The following is a 22306-nucleotide window of genomic DNA, read 5'->3' as shown; positions in this document are numbered from 1 at the left end:
GACCAGAAAGAAACTGCCCCCTGTGTCTCACACGGAAGATAGAACATTTGCTCAGGAGCAGCGCCCTGGGCACCGTATCTTTACAATGAAGTAGGAATTTTATAAGGTTAACTCTTAGGTTTAAGTCATTATCATAAAAACTAAGCACAAAATCAGTAAAAATGTTGCTGGAGGAAGACAGCAGAAACAGTGCAGTGAAGGAAAGCAGTTCTCTAGCAATGGGACCGACTGGAGGATAAAACTGGAAGCACACTGAGAAAGGAGCGGAAGAGGGTGTATTCAGAGCAGCAAACTGAATTTCTGACAGATACACAGAGTCCAGACATTCCACACAGCTCTCGACTACACAACTGAAGCAGGAGCAGGGCTGCCATTGCTTCATGGAAGCTGAGGGACCCAATCAAGTTACAAACTCGAAAAGGGGTTTTCTGTCCCCGCAGAGATGAGCCACAAGGACTCTCTGTGACAGGTCCAAGCACCTCCCGAAAAAGTAAACCGGAAACTTCAATAAACAAATGAGGAGCTGACACTTATTTTGCTAACCTTCACCTCGAAAATCCACAAAGTAAGAGAATATACCCATTCCAGTAAGAAAACCCTTGTCATAAAGCAGCCACAGGACGTCTGAACTACCCCCTTACTTTAGAAACACTACCCAGATGCTGACAAGATAACCTCGGTGGAAAATATGTGTACTTACCTCCTTATGTTACTTAATAAATGGTAAGATTAAGCCAGTAAAATATAGAAGGAAATTTTCTAAAAGTAATAGCCCTGGCTTGGATGTGAGTTCCATCTATCTTCCCACATAGAAGTAACCCTTTAGTAGGCTTGCCCAACTTCCTTACAGTAAAACCATGTCAAATAACCATGGGATATTATTTATAACCTGGATACTGTCTGCAGATGGAGAAGTGGGAGAAGACAGAAGACAGGGAGTCCGCAGCTCACACGAAAGCAACGGCAGGTCAGTGAGGTATAACAACCCCCAACTCTTTCAAATCAGCAATCCCAGACAGAGGGAACTGAAAGGTTATTACTCCACTTTGGCTCAACAGAGTCATTTCTTGTATAAATAATTTTTTAAAGCAAGGAGGAGCCCATAGACACTTTTTCCCCCCAAAACTGGGCCTCATAAAAAAAAATCACTGACCTTGGGAGCAAGAGAGGATCTGAGAGGGAGACCAGTGGGCAGTGTGGGGCACAGGCCTGACGAGCGTCACAGGGACACTGCTCAGAGGTGGCAAGAAGGACGCTCGACACAGGATGAAATTTCCCACGGCTCCCATGAGAATGAGCCACTGTTTCAACAATAAAGTAGAAAACAGTATCCACCTCACAGAAATTCACATGGAGTAAATAGTAAGGAAAACGGCTGATTCTTCAATAAAAGAAAATACCAGCAACAGTAACAACTTGGCCAAAAGGCAGGCCACATCTTTGCAGCGGACGCTAAGGGGGCAGCAACAGCAGCCGGCCTCATGGTAGGAATAGAATCTCTTCCAACAGGGCAAATTTGAGTCTATTTAAATACATGTAATTCAGAGCTTTTATAAAATGTATTATTCTCTCCTTTAAAAGTAACCTCAGTTTCTAATCAACCCACAGTATCCCTGGTAAAGCTGCAGCAACAACAGTGCGAGTGCGTGCACCTGCACGTGTCCCAGGGACGCCTGGGTCCTGGGCGACGTTTCCGCGCTCGGGAGAACGTGAAGGACAGGAAGCCATGATGATGCTGGCATACAGCTTTAACATATAAACATAAAAGTTGTCAAGAAAGGAGACGAGGCAGACACCAGACACCTTACACAATGTCACGTCCTACAGCAACGGCTTACCGCACATACAAGCCCAGTCCTGCCCCCCACACAGAACACGTACCATCTGGTACGTATACAAATGTGGGGGAAAGATTTCATTATCAATCAGCTCCAAGGTACTGTTAAAAGGAAGATGCCTAACCACAAATTTCAAACGTCTGATGAAAAGGAGGAGCCAGCAAAAACCTCAGGGCTCAGGAATCTGAAGGAGGCTGAGGGAAACCCGTTTGCCTGAACAAAAACACTGGCCAGCTTAGAGCCCACCCCCAGGGGCCTGAACACACCCCACAGCTAGACTGACAATGAGGCACTGTCTGAGATGAAAGATAATCGGAAACTCCCCAAAAATTGCTTCACTGAAGAAATACTAAGGTTTTGATCTTAATATTCATTAATAATGTGAAAAAACAAGTACATTATTTAGCTCTTAAGACTCTCTGATGCAGGTACCCAGTTTAAAACTTTTGTTGATAAAACTGGTTTGGGGAGCACAGCTGCCCTTCTGAGAAACCACCAGTGTAGACATTTCCTGGTGTCTCCCAGACACCACAAGAGCAATGTATCAGGTCCGAAACTCTGCGCGAATCGTTTCCCCCTCCTCCTATTTACAGTCACTCAAAGCCCAGCTGATTGCCAAGCACTGAAGCCCGAATGCCATCTCTCCCCATTGTAATATGCACCTGGCTTTCACATAAAATGTACTTATTTGGGCTGTTTCAACTGTTGTAATTGTGGATAAGCTGGTTCTCTAGATTACTATTAGCGAATTCAAGGAGTCATAAAGCTACTTCGGCTTACTATATTACAAAGAGAATTACTCATTTAAAATAGGGACTACTTCAGAATGAACTTGCAAATTAACTGGAGTTTATTATTTTGGAATGTGAACCAAATGTGGCTATATTTAGTAGTTTGTATTTAAGTGTATAAGACTTCAGAAACACAGCTATATGCTACCTTAAAATGAGGCTATGCAAACTTAGGGACAAAAATTATGTTCTTACACAAGCCATCACTTCAGGTGTTCAGGGAGTCAAAAAAATCTGAAACTAGTTTTCTGTTGCTAATGACAGTCACACTGACAAAATTTATTAGTTCATCTAACTACAGTGTAAGAATATGAATTTATTTGTAATAAATTATCATTTTTGCATGTATCAGTCAAAGCACAAGGCCTAAATACTTGCAAACAAAATGTATTATTAATTTAATTGTCACAGCCTATTTAGCTAACTTCTCTTACTATTTGCTATAATGTGCAATGCATAAGAGGAAAGAATTAAGTTCAAAACAAAAAAATAAACTGATTACACTGTCCTAAAGAAATTAAAATATAGCAAGCTTGCAAAATTATAGCCAAGGCATTAATGTTTTAAGTAGGTAAGAAAAAATGTTTAATTTAATTTAGACAACAGTTATGCCCAAAGTAAAGGTTGAACATGCTGGTAAAGAGTTTCTTTGTTTCCTAAAACTGTTCAAAGGCGTCAATTCCCTCTCCAAGGAATGGAGGCAGGTGGACTGGAAGAAAGGAGCCTTCGGGCATGTAATGTGCTAGATTTTGCTACTTAAATCTTGGTCTCGTCGAGCTGTGGACCACTGTGGAAATCCTGCTGTGGTGGAAGCCCTGGCATTCCAGCTCAGTCTTTCTGTGCAGGAAGAGGGAATGCGCTACAAGCAGATACCATAAACAAGAGGTCCTCTGAAACATGGAATTTCTAGCAGGAAAAACAATTCAATCTAATGTCCAGGTTAGATGAACTCCACACTAGGACAACTTAGAAGGTAATGGCCCAGCAAATGGGGAGACACTTTCCCATTTGAGATTCACCTCCTGATTTTAGGACAAAAATCACGTTACTGTTGGAGGAAACGCTTACGACACCTCATAGAGGAGAATGTGCAATCTTTCTCATGCCTCTTTTTAGCCTCCGTTTTTGTATTAGGGACTGAAATGAGTGAAAGCAAAAGAGAGTTATCCTGGAATGCAAAGGAAAAGGAAAATGGAAAACCTGAGCACAACTGGAAGTTTCACACTCCTACCATCAGATAGAGAAGGTATCTGTATTTTTAAGGTGCTTGGAGGATAAACATATGTATAAGGTGATGACTTTTTCTTTAATATGAAGTAATATGAACAAACACATTCAAATTGCTTAAATTTCTAAATAAAAAGCAAAAATGATACATTTGAATTCAAAGTGTATCCTAGTTATATAGTAGGTAAATATTTTCTTTTTACTAATTAATCGATCTGGATTATTTTCATTCAAATTTATTGTGTGAATAAAACACCCTAAGTATCTATATGTGAAGATTCTCAATGCAAGACAATAAAATCAGGACAAGGAAGAGCAGTAGAATTAGTCAGAAACATAACAATTCTAACACTTATTAGTTATGAGGTACTGAACAAATCCTTGTATATTCCTGAATATCTACCTTTACCTCTGTGATACCAGTCTGATAAGGCACCACTGCTAAGGTCATACAACGGTTAACTGAGATAATGCAAGTGAAAGCAACAAGAATACAGCAATTAAAAATATTTTGCTTCTTTTTTAAAATTTTGTTTGGGGGGTAGGTAATTAGGTATTTATTTATTTGTTTATTTATTTAAATGGAGGTACTAGGAATTGAACCCAGGACCTTGTGCACACTAAGCATGTGCTCTACCACTGAGCTATATACTCTCCCCACAAGAAAATGTTTTGTTTCTTAAAGACTTATGAAACATAACTTTGACAAGTCCCAAATTATAATTTAAATAATACAAAATCTTTTGAATTTCAAGAATGATGCATTCAGGATCTGTTCAACACATAAATTTTGGCTCAGATTGAATGTAACGTTTATAAAGAAAACTATGGAAAACCAAAATGCAGAAAGTAAGCATATGTAACACCCCAATATTCTGACTCTTCAGTCACGTCCAGACTAAAATGCTAAAGAAAACAACATGCCCTCAATAGAAAAGTCAAGTTAAACACCCTGTGAACATAGACAATATTGGTAAAAGCACTTTAAATTGTTTATAAATTTATTACACATTTACAAATATGGTAGGTGAAGCCCAAGGCTACAAAGTGATAGAACAAACTGCATCATGACCCACAGTTTAAAACAGTATTTAAAACAAAAGTTCCCAGGAGGGTCTGCAGAATTTCAGATACCACCTTAGAGAATTCAGGGCAAGTCAGAAACTACCAGGTCCCTGAAGGAGGTGAGGGTGCTTGCATGAGTGCTGGGTGAGCTGCAGATTTTAACGATTTAAAGTTTCAGAAGTAGCCAGGCTCACCTGGTAGCTGACATCGCTGTATCTCAGTTCACCTAATATAATTAAGTCTACGTGATGAAGCTAATTATGATACAGTAGCAAGAAAAAGGAAAACCTGGCAGTTGATGACACCATAATTGTAGTGTTATTTTTCATGACATGGCAACTGTAGTATTATTTGGGGGATGACATAAGATGTATTTCTTTTTTAATATCAGCAATGTTTAATTCTACAATAAGAATTCAAAAATGTTATTTTAAAACCTCAAAATAAAAATATGCAAAATTCAAATGAAAATGGACAGTTCAGTTTTACATATTTATTTAAGCTCATTCTCATGCATTCTCAGAGATCAATCCCCTCTAATTTAACTCTTCTACTGTTTCAAGGCTGTTTCACAAATTCATAGTCCCTCAAATCGTTTGAAATATTTTTAGATCGAATTTTTTAAAATTAAAAAGGGACATTAAATTTTTATGGGAGACTGGCATAAAATATGATACTCAACAAAAGACTACCATAATGTAAAACATGATGAACTGGCTTGATAAAAATTCTAGGAGTCACCGCACTAAACAAAGCCTAAAATGAAAATATATTTGTTAAGTTTTAAAAATGGACGAAAATTACCTTTCTTTTGGCGTGCCAACTCCATGTTTGCCCAGTAGATGAGTGTTTAAGTGTTTCTTCATTACAAAAGCAACCCTAAAAAAAAAAAAGTAATTATAGACCTAAGCTTGACTCTGCTAGAAATATGTACAAAAGTATTTAAAAACAGACAAGTATATATAGACATAATGTGAAAATGCACATTACAATAGCACTAAGTGCTAAACAGAAAGCTTGCATACAGATTAAATATACTACAATACCTGAAAACCAAAAGAAATAACTGCATTTAAATTGTCTGGCTCATTATCTCACTTGAGTATTGAGTATACAAACAATGACCAAAACAATGACTTCAGTTCTGCAGTCCCTGTCTTCAGTGTCAGTCAGAGAGAGAAAGCCACACCTCAGTGTCACAGTCCCTGCCCCTCGTTGATCCCACACTTCAATCACGAAATGAGTTTGAGAAAATGTCATTTTATTAAATATTTAAGGGACTATAAAAGAGAAAATGAATAGCCTTCATGAAGCTTCCTTAAAACATGGTAATAACTTGAAGAGAGGTTTTTTAAAATGATATAAATGTTTATCGTGTCTGCAGCACACACACAAAAATGTACTTAAGTGCCCAGAAGATATCAATAACTTAAACAAACAAAAAGTATTACCTGACATGCTACCTTATTTTATACACAAATCAGATCACTTAACTCAATTCTGTTGACATAAATATGAAATGGACAGGAATCAGCAGCAGTGCTCAGAGCACCATTCGTCTACCGCATATAGTACAACACAATTTAATTACTTTGTGTTGATTATTTAAAACAATTTAGATCCCATTCAGAAGCATCAGACTAAAATGGCTCTCTTGATAAGCAAAAAAATTAAAATTTACTGTTGTAACTTTCAGTGTAAAAGGGCTTGCAAACATTTTTGTTAATTATGTATTACAGCTGTCCTTCATAAAGTTAATTACTAATAGCTGAAAGGCAACAGAATCTATTTGCATATGTACATGAAAGGCATGACATATGCAAAAATATGATTTTAATTAGCATTCTATGATATGAAGGGCTACAAATCAAATTGGCATGTTATAAGATTCTTAACATTAAACACTGAATTCATCTGGACATGTTTGCACAAACGGGCAATGCGAGACAGTAAAACACTATGGCCTTATGGAGGAGGTGTGTGTCAAAAGCCAAGACCAAAACAATTTCTCAACATGTGAACGCTCCTTTTCACGTCTGGTCTATTTTGGTTATTTTCATAGACTAGGGAACCTCAGTTTTGAAGCTAAAATAATATGTTTGTATTTTCTAATGACTATGACTTCATTATTCAAATAATGCATTTATATACACTGAAAATAACACTCACTCTTTTCTATAAATTAAGTAATAACTATGGACAACACACACTTTACAACTATAAATAATCATACCATCAGTCCACAAAATGCAAAAAGAATTAGTACATATAAAGAAACTGTGATGATATTAAATACTTAGGAAAAATAACAGGACAAGATATTCTATGTTTGTTTCTGCTTGATTTGAACAAAATAAATATTTTTCATTTCCTTAAAAAAAAATACAGTAATAACAGTGTTTAAGTCATAACTTCCCTACTGTCCTCTATTTCCCTATAATTAAAAAAACATAAAGCTAATAGTAAAGAGTAAAGGTTAAGAACCCAGAGTTGCAAAGCACAGCTTATTTATATGACCAAGTATAATTTAAGAGATCTGAGCTTAGAAACCACAGTGCAGTTTTTAAAAGAAAAAAATTGTATTAATTAAAATGTTTCGGGTTTAAAAATTGAAACAGAAATACACTACACAGGGGAGCAAAACTAAAGTACACGGGGAAGAAAAGCTGCTTAATACAACGTTCTTACGTTATCTGCTGAATGTCTATAATACTAAATATTTAGAGGAATAATAAAATTTTTTATTATGGGGAAAAATTTATACTACTAAAACACAGCTCAATTATAGTCATATGCAAAATATGTATTCATCAAAAACCTGACTGAAATTAAATATGAATTCTTTCAATTTGGTCTAGCTACAGTATGAGCAGCATGAGAGTCTCAACACCATCCTCAGTGAAAAAGTGCAGGCCAAGCAAGACTGCCCGAAATAAACCTTCCCGCCTCTGAGGACGATGATACTGCCGGCAACGTGTGACTCCTGAATGTAGCCTACCCGTCACCGCCACCATCACAGTATGAATATTATAACACAATGATCACTTTGGAAAATTCATAATCTAGATACCACCAGAAATAAAACAAAAATAATCCTGAACCTGAACAGCTATACAACCGAAACGCCGCGCTCCCCAGTGAGCACGCAGCACATACACTTGCACTCCGTTTCCACACGTTCAAGGAGACTTACTATGGACCAGCCACGGGCAGGTTCTGCGTGTAAGACGCAAAAGCAGACAGCTTAAGCTGTGTCCTCATGGAGCTTTCAGTCTATAACCTGCAGCTTCTCATGAGGAGGAAGCGGCTCTCACCCTACCAGGCTCCTGCGCGAGTCCCTCTAGTCATGCGCAGGGACCTACTCTGGGCAAGAACGACCTAGGCACCCGTGGCATGCAGATGAGCAAACATACAGCGTCATCCCATGTACGCATGTGTGTGCCTCTTTGTCTTCTGATATTTACACGTACAAATACACATAAAGAGAAGCAAATACCAGTCAACCTTTAGTTTTAGATTTCTCAGCTTCTTCGTTTTTCTATAATAAGTAAAAATTTTTAAAGCAAAAGATATCATGACGCTTCACATTTTACACAGCATTTTTAACTTTCTCAATGGCTCCTCATAACAGGATAAGTAGCGCTGCGTTATCAGCTCAACCTGAAAGAAGAGGGAATTGAGGCTCAGAGAAGATAAGTGACTTTGACTTTTTCAAGAAAATGTGGCAAAGGAGCTGAAAATGCAAAAGTAGGATTCATGCCTGGTGACCTTTATCCGCAGCTCTTTCCACCATTCCCATCTCCTGACTAATCAAAGATTATACTCTCATGGAAAACAAGAAAAAGGAAAAAGGAAATACTTCAAAAGTAAAAGTATTCACAAATAAAATCATTATAATATATTAAATACTTATCTAAGTGAGTATGAATCTTTCTAAACTAATGAGTAAAAAAGGAAGTAGCTGAAATAGGACACAGATTTTTTTTTAATTCACTGAGATTAGAAAAGTCCTTATATATATATTTAAAAAGAAAATATTTATCATATGATGATGATACAAACTAAAAATTAAAGACCTGTGACACAGGTCAGACAAAAACAATGTACAATCAGTTAACAAGAATAAATATGCTTAAAAATAAATATAAAGATGCTGATTGTTGTTAAAACAACAGCCGGCTGAGATAGACTGCATTGGTTTTATTATAAACAAAACCAAGATAAAAGACATTTTACTCTCAGTGTCAGAAATCAAGATCACGCCAATATTAGTGTGATAATGTAAAATATGCTGTACAATATTTTACAAATCTAAATGAAGTATTAAATCTTCATTTACATAACATGTAAAATGAAATATATTATACATCATCGTACACATTTGTACGCAGCTTCCATTATACTGTTTAACCATGACTTCACAAAAAAATATTTTCATCCACTTCTCTTACCTATAAATGAGCGCACTAACTTAAAGGAACACAGAAAAACCTTAAGTTCAAATGAATTCAAATATGTCAAAAAATTTGCCATGTAAATAAAGGAAATATCTACAATTAAATGGTATTTGTTTATTCCGAAATTCAAAAGTTATCAGGTATCAAATGATACTTAAAAATTACACTTCTCAATGACATTCTTCAAATCATTGTTGGCCAAACCATGTGTATCTTTCCTTGTTTCTCTAGCATGCGACGGTACAATGTCTCAGAATGCTTATCGCCTTTTTGGTTATAATCATCACACAGAACTCACTATTTCCATGTTTGAAATGTTTACCCATGTAATTTTATATAAAGAAACTCCCTTCAAAAACAAATCATCAACATTCCAACATTTAAAATTACCTAAAACCCTTTACTACTTTAAAATTATAATCATTATTTTCCTGAATGGTTTTGCTTCTCCATGAAAATAAATGATACTATATTTATTGAAAATCCTCATGAAGAAACAAAACTTGAAAAATTTTTGTTCATTCACAAAAAACAAAAACTTTTCTAAGTGTCACACTTGTCGGGAGAGTAAGCAATCTGTGTCCAAAAACTAGCAGTGAGCTTTCAGATTTTATAAAACGTTAGCCACAACAATCAGAAATATTCTCCCAAGAAACTGTGAGTGGCCCAAACACAAATACACACTCATGCACCATTTCTTGCACTACCCAAAAGAGGAAGGGGAGACGTTCAGCAAATTATTACTTCTTTTTTCCTAGAGTTAAATTTGCCATTAATGTAATTATTAGTGTTGCCAGATTATAAATATTATACCCCAAAGACATTAATCTTACATTAACCACATTCTTCATAATAATGAAAGCCGTCACATATTAGGGTTTCTTTTGTTTTGTATTTGTGTTTGTTTGTAGAGAGGGAGACTGCCAACCTCTGTTCTGAGCCCTTTATACCCACAACTGATGTAACCCTTAGAACAACAACAGACAGATGAGAAGTATGAGGTGCACACACGGCTAGCGGATGGCGGAGTCCAGATTTGACCCAGGATGTGTGATCAGAGCCCACCTACAGCACTTGATCACTGATTCGTTGTCGCTCTTCATCTTATAAATTATAATTCAGGTATCAGGCCTTATTTCAGGTGTCTGCCGCATTTGTTTACATTTTGCACTAAAAAGTCACCTGCCAAAATAAGTGAGGAAATTAACAATGAAGGCGTATTTTACTTCTGAGTTCAAGAAACAACACAGTAAGCAGGATATCTAAAAATGCTGAAATCAAGAGTCAAAAACTACATCTCATGTAGGCTCAAATGAACAGTGACTTGACCTCGGGTCAGTTCATAACAATGAAATGTTAGACAGAATGAAATTATTGACACCTGAGCTGTGGAAAAAAATACAATGAATTAAGTAAACAACTGTATCAGTGATAATATAGAACAAGCATTGCCATGACCAAGAAGGGGAAGGAAACACAACGTTAGACATGTTAGAATGGCGACAGGTTATAAGGAAGGAAGGGTGAGACGGAAGACACGGATTGCGAGCTACACCCACTGAACGCTCTCCCAAGGAGCTCACTCAGAAGCGCCCTTCACCTGGAGCCATCCCACTCTTCTGAAGGTGGCAAAACAAGGGCAGGACCTTCTGTTCCTGTAAGGTAGTAACCTGAGAAAGGAAAGTGCCACGTGGTCAACAGAAATTAAAACACACACAGCACCCCGAGGGGAAAAGTGCAGCCCAAGGCCTGGGGTGTGCCAGACCCGGGCTGAGTCCGGCTGTATGTAGCCTGACCGCATGAGACTGCCACCTCCCCCGGGCTGCTGTGAAGATGCCACTACAGGCAGCGTGGCCGGGCTTCCGGGAGTGCCAGGAGCCCAGTGAGCCCGCAGGAGCTGCCACCTGACCTCACAGGGATGATGAAGAGGAGGACTCCCAACCAGAACAGGGGTAAGAGGAGGGAGGACACAGCACAGGTCTGCACGGGTTAGCGGGGCTCCCTGAATCCCTGAGTCATCCTTCCACGACACAGAGACTTCCTCTTCTATGCAAGGAGGAAAATAAAAACGAATACACCATTGTGGCGAGGGAATAACATATGCCAAATACAGTAATAAATGTTTAGCAGGGGTTATCAAATATACGGCATTGCTAACCTCAATTTCCAAATAAAAATTCAGGGTAAGTGGCATTAAATATAGCAACAAAATATTTCTATAAATAGTACAGAGAAGCCTATAGTAAAGTGCCTAGATGTTGCAAGAAATGCAGTAAATCTCAAAAAATGATTGCTATTAATAAATTAAGAGTCTCTTCCTATCCAAGCATATAATTCTGGTATTGTCTTTATTGATCAAATGTGCAGGAGCCATAACACACGAGAGTGTTTATGTCAAGGAATAAAACACGAATCAATAAATTCACCTGAAAGGGGATTTCCATTTTTACATGTAATTTGTCTTCAAATTTCTTCTGGGATATTTTATGTAAATTGACAAGACAATAACACGAAATGCAGCAATGTCCATGAGGAAGTGGTGACCAGTTCCTGGCTCCAGTCCTGCCTGAGAGGGAATGGGGAATGGCTGAGCCCACAGGGACCAGTAGACAGTTGCTTCAAGCCCCCTCACATGGTCTCACACTCAGTAAGAAAGCTCCCCTGGTAATTCCCACTAGACGAGTTGCGAGTGTGAAGTGTTGAACTGTTCAACAGCATTATTTCCGAGACTCAATAAAGACACTACTGGTTTAATGGCAACTCGGGGTTGGGGGAGGGGGATGACCTTAAAATTTATTACTTTCAAAATATTATTTGATTAACAAGAATATTGAAGTTATAATTTATATGAAAATGAATTGAAACGGGTCATACCAATTCAATATGTTTATCCAAACCAATGTTTATTGAGCTATTTATAAATAAGAGCCCAAAACTGAGATTTCAAAATGACACAATCTACTTTTGAACTCATTTGGCATGAATGTGCCATCATGAGATATAAGCAGATAAGGGTAATCTGTATCTTATATCAAGGTTCACATACAGTTAAGATAAATATCTCTCATGGAAAATAATTATGCAAAAAGTTAGAACACAACAGAATGCACTTAATAAAAAATTTTATAGGACAGAATTTAATCTTTATTTAATGATTCAGCAGGCATATCAAAAACATGGAGTGCTTCAAGGGAAGTAATCATCACCATCAATTACTGCGGCACTGAAGAGATGCAGAAATGTCAATAAGAGTTCTGGGTGAACTACTTTCCTTTAATAATTTATAATAAAATGAACTAAGTGAACCAATTGAAATAAGAAATAGTCAGGAATGCTTAAAATAAATTCAGGATTATTTTCTTTCCCTTTTTTAATCTCCTAATCTAAAACTAGATGTGTTAACAATGTTACCTTTATAACTTACTGTTACAGTTACAGGCAGCAAAAAGAAAATGTGAATTAGACAGAGTAAAAATGACTATCCCCCACAGACAAAAAATGGCTCGTCAGTCCTCTTCAGGAACAGGTCAGGGTGCTGCTGGCTGTCTCCTGCACTGTGCACCACGTTGGGCAGAATCAGAGCTTTTCTGTCTTTGTAAGAGGTTAAATGAAGATTAAGACAATGTGTTCAAGTGCAAAGACAGCAAGGGGTACATGATGTGATTTGATCATGGGGACAGGCCAAACTGCATTTTCCAGAATTCCATTCTCAAGATGTCTCCAGTTAGGGGAAGCCAGGAGAGAGATTCTGCTGAGACATACAGGGCGGGAGGGGAACAGGGGCTCTCAGGTGTTGTCATTTATCGGCAGGATCACCGCATTGCCAACAGGCAACAACAAACTCTGTGCTCCACAATCTGGGTGCCTCCATCAGTCTCTCTGACCCCTGGTCCAACTGTGTAAGTTTAAGTAACTGAGGATGAGGCCCGATGCTGCAGAAGCCACCACGCACCACCTCCACCCCTGCCTTCAATGTCGGAGACAATGGAAACACTCAGGGAAGTCCATCTGTTCTCGTGGCGCCAGCTCAAGCTTGAGGTTCCACCTTTCTCTTGCTCTCCCTGTTTTACATCCCCCCTCAAGTATCAACTGCCAACCCCGTGGAGTTCAAGCTCCAACATCAGATGCAATGATAACACCTTACAGAACTGGATGAAAAGCTCCACAGTGGTATAGGACCAAATCCCCAGGACAAATCCCTTAATTTTATTCAACACACACACACACACACACACACACACACACACACACAGTAATACATGCATGTATCATAGTGATTCTAAAAGCCTGACTGATTCAGAAGTTACAAGATGGAGTAACAGGGATTTACCCCTTCCTATGTGAATCAACTAAAAAAACCAACAACATATAGGAAGTAACAATTTTTAAGACCCAGGACATCACGCAAAGAAAGTGACCTGAGAGAGAGATTTGTCGGGCAGTGTAACAAGGTGGGGGAGAGCGGCTGAAGATGAGCAGACTCCCTGACTTGAGACAAAATGAGACTTCATAAACACCAGGCAGCTGGAATCCATGGGACAGAGTAGCAAAGAGAAGAGACCTATACGCAGACAGAGAACTGAAGACCTGCAGAGGAAACGCATGGAGTATTCAGCTAATTACTGACCAAGCTGATGTGTGAAGAAATATACACAATGGTAAAGTAAGAACAAACAGAAAAGATTAGAAGGAACACTTCACTTCAGTCCTCACACAGGGCCAACCTATACAGAGAGGTCAGCCTCCACAGTAGAGAATAATTAGCCACAGACTAAGTACTGTTCCAAATCTGCTCAAAAGTAAAGCACAAAATATCAAACTTTTTTCAATTGCATTAACAGCATCCCAGAACAAGGCTCAGGAATATGTACTGAAATGCAAAATACACAGTAGCAGCAAAGTAAAATTTACAATGTGTAGAATAAAATGAAAAATTACTGGTCACTTAAGAGAAGTAAGAAAATATGACTCACATTGAGGAGGAACATTAATCAACTAAAACTGCCCAGAAGAAACAAGATGTTAAAATTAGCAGACAAGGATATTATAACACTTACGACAGATGTATATCAAATGACCAAAAAGATAAATTAAGAGATAGAAGACGTAAAAAAGATGCAAAGCAAATATTTAGATAAAAACAAGAATGAGAAAGAGAAACTCACTAGATGGGATTAAAGACAAGCAGAATAGAAGACAAGAAATCAGAACAGAATTTTTTAAATTACAGCACAGAAAAAAAAGAGAATTAAAAAACAAAACAAAACAGAATTAGTTGTCAATTTCAAGCAATGTAACTGGAATACCCAAAAATGCAAGTGGGAGAGGGAAATACTGAAGAAACAGTGGCCAAAAATTTTCCAAATTAGATGAAAATTATAAACCCACAGATACAAAAAGCTCAGCAAACTACAAATAAACCAAATACAAAGAAAACCAACCATAAAGAGGAAATCTTAAAAGTAGCCAGAGAAAAAGAGACATAATATGTACAGAGGACCAAAGAATGATGTCAGATTTACAGACACAATGCAAGTAAAAAATGAAGACCAAAAGGAACGGTAATTATCTTCATCTTATACTTTACACCATTTATTGAAAATATCTCAAAATACACTACAGGCCGAAATGCAAAATCTAAAACTGTACTTCTGAAAGAAAACATAAAAGGAAATGTTGAGCTGGGCAAAAAATTTCTTGGATATTACAGTTAAAGAAAAATCCATTACTACAAATTACTTGTTAAAACACCTATCCTGAAGATAAAGGAAATTAGGGAAAAGAATTAAAACAAGAATTTGTAGTAATGACTGTGTTGACTTCAATTTCGGAGTGTAGTAGCCATGTTACAGATTAACTATTTGGTTTTAGTGAAGCCAACACACATCTTGCTGCTGTGCTTTTTCTTCGATGATAAATAAAATACTTACAGAAGAAAAAAGAAAAAAGAAAAAAAATCCGTGAAAGAACAAATATATGAATTTAATAATATCAACATTTTTAAGTTTCCCTTGTCTAATGAGAATAAAGCCACAGACTGGTGAAAACTACTTGCATACCATGCATTTGATAAACAATTTGTGTATTAAAATACAAAAACTGAAAAAGTCAACATTATACCCTGCTTATTCAGTAAAAAATATTTTAAATAAAATAATTTCTATCTCAACACAAATAGCTGGACAGTAATACACTGGAGGTAGTACAGTATTGAAATTAAGTTGGTATTCATCAAAACTAGATTGTTATAAGTTGAGATATTGTTATCTACAAAGTAAATACATATATATAAATGTGTATGAATAATCATATATAATTGTTATATATGTTACATACTATATATACACAGAAATAATATATGTATGCAACGAATGTATGCATGTATATAAATTGTAACATGTGTTACATCTATACATATATATTACATGCATCTATGAATACAAAAAGAAATTTAAAATGCAAATAAGAAAATACTTATCTAACACTCAAAACAAAGCATTAATGGTGAAAAAGTGGAACAAAAATGAAATAAGATCATGGAGGAATCAAACAGCAAAACAGCCAATGTAAATTCTACCTTTTCAGTAACCACATCATGCATAAGTGGACTAAATGGTCCAAGCAAAAGGTAGAGAACGGCAAAGTGGATTTTCAAAACATGATCCAACTATATGCTGTCAACAAAGACAAACATTAGACTCAAAAACTCGGTAAGTTAAAAGCAAAATGATGGAAAAAAATATAGCATGCAACCAGTAACCAGGAAAAAAAAATCTGCAGTGGCTACAATTCTATCAGACAAAATGGAGTTTAAAACAAAGATTGTTACTGAAGACAAAAAAAGGACATTTTGCAATGACAAAAATGTCTATCCATTAGGAAGAAATAGCAATTAAAACCTATGTGTACCTAACAACAGAGTCCCAACTACATAAGTAAAAACTGATAGAATGGAAAAATTCAAAAATGTGAGTTGAAGAAATTACATAATGGAGACAACTGGATAGAAGATTAAAAGGACAGAAAATGTGAATAAAAACATAAATCAACTATAGGCAAATCTCATTTTATGCTGCTTTGCTTTACTGTGTTTAGCACATATTGCATTTTTCACAAACTGAAGCTCTGTGGCAACCCTGCACTCAGTCTATTGTTGCCATTTATCCAACTGCATTTGTTCACTTCATGCTTTGTGTGACACTTTGGTAATTCTATCGATGTTTCATACTTTTTCATTATTATTACATTTGTTATGATGATCTGTGATCAGTGATCTTTAATGTCACTACTATAATTTGCTGAAGGCACAGATAATAGCATTTTTTAGAAATAAAAAATTTTAATTAAGGTATGTATACTTTTTTATTAAATATAATGCTCTGCATACTTAGCTCACAGTATGGTATAAACACAAATTTTATATGCACTAGGAAACCAAAAAATTTGTGTTGACTCACTTTATTAACAATATTTGCCTTACTGAACTACGCTTATAAACTAACATGTCTATACAACATGTCACGTAGCAAAAACAATCTCAAGTGTACAGGGAATATTCTCCAGGATAGACCATATGTTAAGACATAGAACAAGTCTCAATACATTTGCCCAGAGTGAAATCATAAACAGAATAATTTTATTTCCTTTAATAATGTGATATGTATGTAATAAAATTATAATCTGTAATAAAATTGGAAATTTATACCAGAAGGAAATTTGGGAATTAAAAAATATGTGTAAGTTAAATAACTTACTATTAAATAAGCAATGGATCAAAGAATGACAAAAGAAATTTAAAAACACTTTGAGATGAAAAAAAACAGAACACACCAAAAGTTAGAAGAAGCACCTAAAGCAGCAGTGAGAGGAAATTTTATAGCTATAAACATCTATATTTAAAAAGAAAAAAGACCCCAAATCAACAACCTAGCTATCCATGTTAAGAAACTAGAAAAAGAAAAGCAAACAAAACCCACTATAAGCAGATGAAAGGAAATAAAAACTAGAGTATAAATAATGATAAAGAAAAGTAGACAAAATCAAGAGATTCAAAATTTGCTCATATGAGACAATCATCGTAACTGACAAACTGTTAGCTAGAACAAGCAAGGGGGGAAAGATTCAAATTATCAAACTGGGAATGAGAGGGCATAATTACTGATCTTACAGAAATAAAAGGGATTAAAAGAAGGACTAGGAACAACTGATTGCCAAAAACTTTAATAAATTAGATGAAATGGACAAAGTCCTACAAAGAACAAACAAACAAAAAAATGGCATTGAAGAAATCATCTGAACAGATTCATAACAAGAAAAGAGACTTAATTATTTATCAAAAAATTTCAAACAAAGAAAAGTTCAGGTCAGATTGGTTCACCAATGAACTGTAACAAGTATTTTAAAAGGATTTAAAACCAATCCTTCATAACTCCTCCAAAAAACAGAATAGGAGTAAATATTTTCCAACTGAATATATGAGGCCACTATTACTTCGACACAAAAACAAGATGAAGATATAATCTAACTTAGATACATTACTTGTCAACAAAATACTAAGAAACTGAAACAAGCAACCATGAGAAAAGTATTAAATATGTTTGCCAAGTGGGATTTATTCTAAGAATACAAGTTTGGTTTGACAAAAATCAGTGAATACATCCTATTAATAAAATAAATGACAAAACCACATGATCATCTCAATAGAGAAAAATATTTAACAATATTCAACATTCCTTATTGAAAAAAAATCAAAAATTAAGTATGAAAGGGAATGTCTTCAAGCAACTAAAAGAAATCTACAAAAAAAAAATCATAGCTAATACGGTACTTAACAGTGAACAAAGTAATGCCACCATCCTAAGTTTAGGAACAAAGCAAGGGTTTATTCTCTTACCACTTGTATTCAGTACTGTACTAGAGGTTTTAGCCAGGGAAATTGGGCAAGGAAAAAGAGATAAAAAGTAATCCAGATTAGAGAGAAGTATAAACACTCACCACGGGCATGATCTTGTACACAGAAGATTCTAAAGAATCCACCAAAAAAACTACTGAAACTAATAAACAAATCTAGCAATGTTGCAGGATACAGTATCAATATCCAAAAAAATCAGTGGTATTCTATGCATTAACAATAAAGAAACAAAAATAAAATTATGAAAACATTTTAAATACTTAGGAAAAATCTTAACAATAAAAAAGTGCAAGATATACACTGAAAGTTGTAAAACATCACAAAAAGAAACTAAAGACTTAACAGATATCCCATGTTCATGGAAGGAACACAACACAGTTAAACATACAGTGAACACATAACCCAGGAACTCCAGTCCTAAGTACGTACCCGACAGAATTGAAAACCTATGTCCACACAAAACTTGTGCATGAATATTAAAGCAGCATTAGCCATAACAGACAAAAAGAGGAAATAATCCCAGTGCCCGTGAAATGATGACTGGAGGGAAGAAATGTGCAGTATTCATATCACGCAATATTGCTCTGCCACAAAAAGGAATGGAGGACTGATCCACACTACAACACAGATGAACATTGAAAACATACCACAAGAATGAAGCCAGGCACAAAAGGCCTCATATTACATAATCTAGTTTATACGAAATGCCTAGAATAAGCAAATCCAAACAAAGTAGATTATGTGGGCATGGATTACATGAACAGTAAATGAGTTTCTCTCTGCTCACAAACACAGTACACCACTCATTCAGGTATTCATTCTGAACTTCACACATCACATATCATTAAAGAGATGCAAACAGTTAAGCAGAATAACATTTTGTATCTTGTATATTGATAAGCCAAAAATACTATAAAATGATTAAGTAGGTGAGATTTAGTAATGCCTAAAAGAACTCTGGATACTTTCAAAGAAGGAGTAAAACTTAAGCATAACTAGAATTCTGCATAAGGAGGAAGCTTCTGGCAGAAGGAAATTCTGAGATACAATAAATGTGTTTGGGAACATCAGGTCTGTGTCTAGGCTCCAGCCTGCATGTAGGCAAAGTGAGGCTGGAAAGGCCTTTTCAATGATAAATTATAAAGAAACTGGAAAATGATGATATGGATTTTAAATAGTATTCAATGTGTTTATTTTTATTTTTAGTAAGGACAGAGCTGTAGATCGAAAATATGTTTCAGTAAACAATTCCGTAAGAAATTTTTTAAAAGTCTGCTCACTGAAAAAAAATTCTAAGACAAGTGAATTCACCTAGCTCCCAGGCTTAAAAAATACAATTCTTCATTAAAAGGATCTAGCGCTCTTGGCAAAAAAGCTGATCCCAGGCCTGGGATATCTTGCTGTGCCGGAAATAAGAAAATGCTCAACGGATGACAGGGATGAATCAAAGGAAGACAGAAGACAACGTGAATGGGCGCCCATTGGCCAGGCTGGGGTAACGCAAGCAACAAACGTAACAATTATGGAAATGATTCATAAATTTTAAAAAAATCCATGTGTGTACACTGACACACACACAAAAACAGATGAATTTAAAAATCTCTTAGGAGTAACAGACATGCTACAAAATCATCAGAATCAATCATCAAAGGTTGAACTATCTTTTCTCTATAAGCACAAATAGAGTTGATTATATATTAACAATATTTTACTTTGCTTGATGAATTTTAGCCTCTGTTTGCTGCAGAAAATTGCAAAAGAAAGGTGACAGAATTTCATACTTGTCTAATTTTTATAGGTGGCAATAAGATGCTTTGTTTCTCCAGTTTCTTACTCTCAAACTAATTTAATTTTCCTTCCCTACAGTATTAAAGGAAAAATCATGGTTCCTATTATTTGGAGTTTTACTTCCCAAGTAAGACATTAAAACTTGGGACTCCTGTTACACTTTCAACCATAACAATATTTGCAATTGCTCACGAACCCACTTATTATTAAAAGAACATGATGCTTTACTTCCAAAACTCAAATTACTCAGAAAAGTAAATTCTGAAATGTATGGTATAGCACCTCAAACAATAAATCCATGAAAGTTTTTTGCACATCCCTGCTTCATTTCTTCCATTTCTTTCACTGCAGTCTGAGATTCTTCACAGGGGAAGACAAGGACAGCATAAAACCCAAAAGGGGTGGTATCTCATTTTATCATCATTTACAAAGCAAACATCCCTTAATACTAAATAATTGCAGCACTTGGGCAAAAATGGTGGCTCCATTATTTAAAAAATTCAAAGAGCTTCCTGGACTAACACAGGCCATACTCAACATGACCTGAGGAGGTGGTGCTCCGCTGAGGGGAGTGACGGTGAGATGACGTGAGGGAAGGTGAGGCCAGGGAGCTGAGACCAGGGACGGGGAGACGGGAGGAGGCCTGTGCATGCGGGGCTCCGTGCAGCATTTTGCAAAGTAAAACTGACTGAGATGGAAGCTATTTTGCATGGAACAATGGCGATGGCTAACAAATGAGAGTTCTGTGGGCTGCATGTTAGTCCCCTGCCTCATCTGCCACCCCTAATGGCAGCAGCCACCTGCTGTTTTATTGTCACAGCTGGAGCCAGTTCACACTCCTTGGTGCTGAGCTCTGCCCACAAGCACCAAGCGCTCTCCTCGCCTCATTACTTTGATGAACTTTTTATGGTCAGCACCCATGAAGACCTCATCTACGGCTGTGCAACACAGGCTGGCTTCAGGGAGCACTTCCAGTTACATGAGGGGACAACACACAGTGACACGAGAGCTGCCCGTGTCTGTCAGCTAGTGCAGAAGTGACTCCCTGTACTTGTGACACTACAGGGTCCACAACAGGTAAAAATGCCATGAAATTCTCGTGCTTACTAATGCTCTTTCCTCCTCATTGCGATGTAAAGATCATCAGATACGGCCATAATGAAGCTTTTTAATGGTACATGTTATTATAGAAAACCTAATGTACTGTTTATGATTACCACCATAAAATTAAAATTCTTTTCATTTTCCATATATTGAAAGCTATAGGAAAATTTTTTTCCTTTAGCTTTTAAAATAAAAAGGAATAAAATTGAAGCAGAATCAAAATCTTATTTGTATCAATAAAGTATTTTAAACTAAAGCGTCGTGAATTTTTTTTTAATGTTTCTTAGTTTAAAAAAATGCAGCAATGATACATCAGCTGATTTTAAACTAAAGTGGCATGTGTAATTTTGACGGAAGAAAGTCTGTTCAAATGATTATATCTTGAATACCAAAAGACTTTACAAGCTTTTTCTGATAATTGCTTACCAAACATATATAGAAGTCATTGAAGAGTTGATTACTTATTGTGGAGGGAAAAAATCTGAGATAATTTAAAAATGTTAGCAACGTTGAAAAAACATGGCCAACTCTTAGAAATTACTGTGTGGAAATTATTAAACAAAATTGTTATTATTTATAAACATTGACTTATGCCTGATAAAAGTTTAACCGAGGAAAAAATACTCTTTCCAGCATTAAAATATTTCAATGTACTCCCACATACACATACACACTAAGAATAGTTTTTAAATATTCAAAAATCACCAAATAACATTTTAATATTTTAATGCCTGAAAGCGATCATAAGCCTAAACAGCAGAGCATTTAAGAGTTGATTCAGTATCACTCTGGTTGGTGAATTTTTGACAAATTCTGCAATGTCAGCAACCATTAAATGTCACTTAAATTTATTTTAAAATTCTACCTATAAATATATATGTGCGATTATAAGTGTATGAAGTGATTTCTTTTATATTACTTTCTCCTCAATCCAGGTATGCGCTCTCCTTTTCTGAGTTCCACCATGAAATTTCCATTCACTGTGAATATTAAAAATATTAGTATTTTAGTTAAAAGACATGATGTGAACCTAATGCTCCTGGGCACAGACACTGTGAACTCTGCAGAGCCAAGCAGTCCTAAACTCAGTGCCTGTTATGTACTCTTCATTGCCGAACAATAACC

At 36.1% G+C, this 22306-nt stretch overlaps 1 protein-coding gene across 3 annotated transcripts in view; it reads right to left on the bottom strand.

The window, feature by feature from the left end:
- The window catches only part of ZNF407 (zinc finger protein 407), a 365189-nt gene that overhangs the window by 218087 nt on the left and 124796 nt on the right, over positions 1-22306 (bottom strand). For 2 of the 3 annotated variants that reach the window (XM_074355228.1, XM_074355230.1), the window contains exon 4: positions 5726-5800. The exons of the other annotated variant lie outside the window; for it this stretch is intronic. In XM_074355228.1, the coding sequence (XP_074211329.1) occupies positions 5726-5800 (75 nt within the window). The remainder of the gene's footprint in view (positions 1-5725; positions 5801-22306) is intronic. 3 annotated transcript variants of the gene reach the window in all.

The sequence above is a fragment of the Camelus bactrianus genome, chromosome 30, assembly GCF_048773025.1.
Source record: "Camelus bactrianus isolate YW-2024 breed Bactrian camel chromosome 30, ASM4877302v1, whole genome shotgun sequence".
Taxonomy (NCBI): Eukaryota; Metazoa; Chordata; class Mammalia; order Artiodactyla; family Camelidae; genus Camelus; species Camelus bactrianus.
This window is presented reverse-complemented; position numbering and strand designations above follow the sequence as displayed.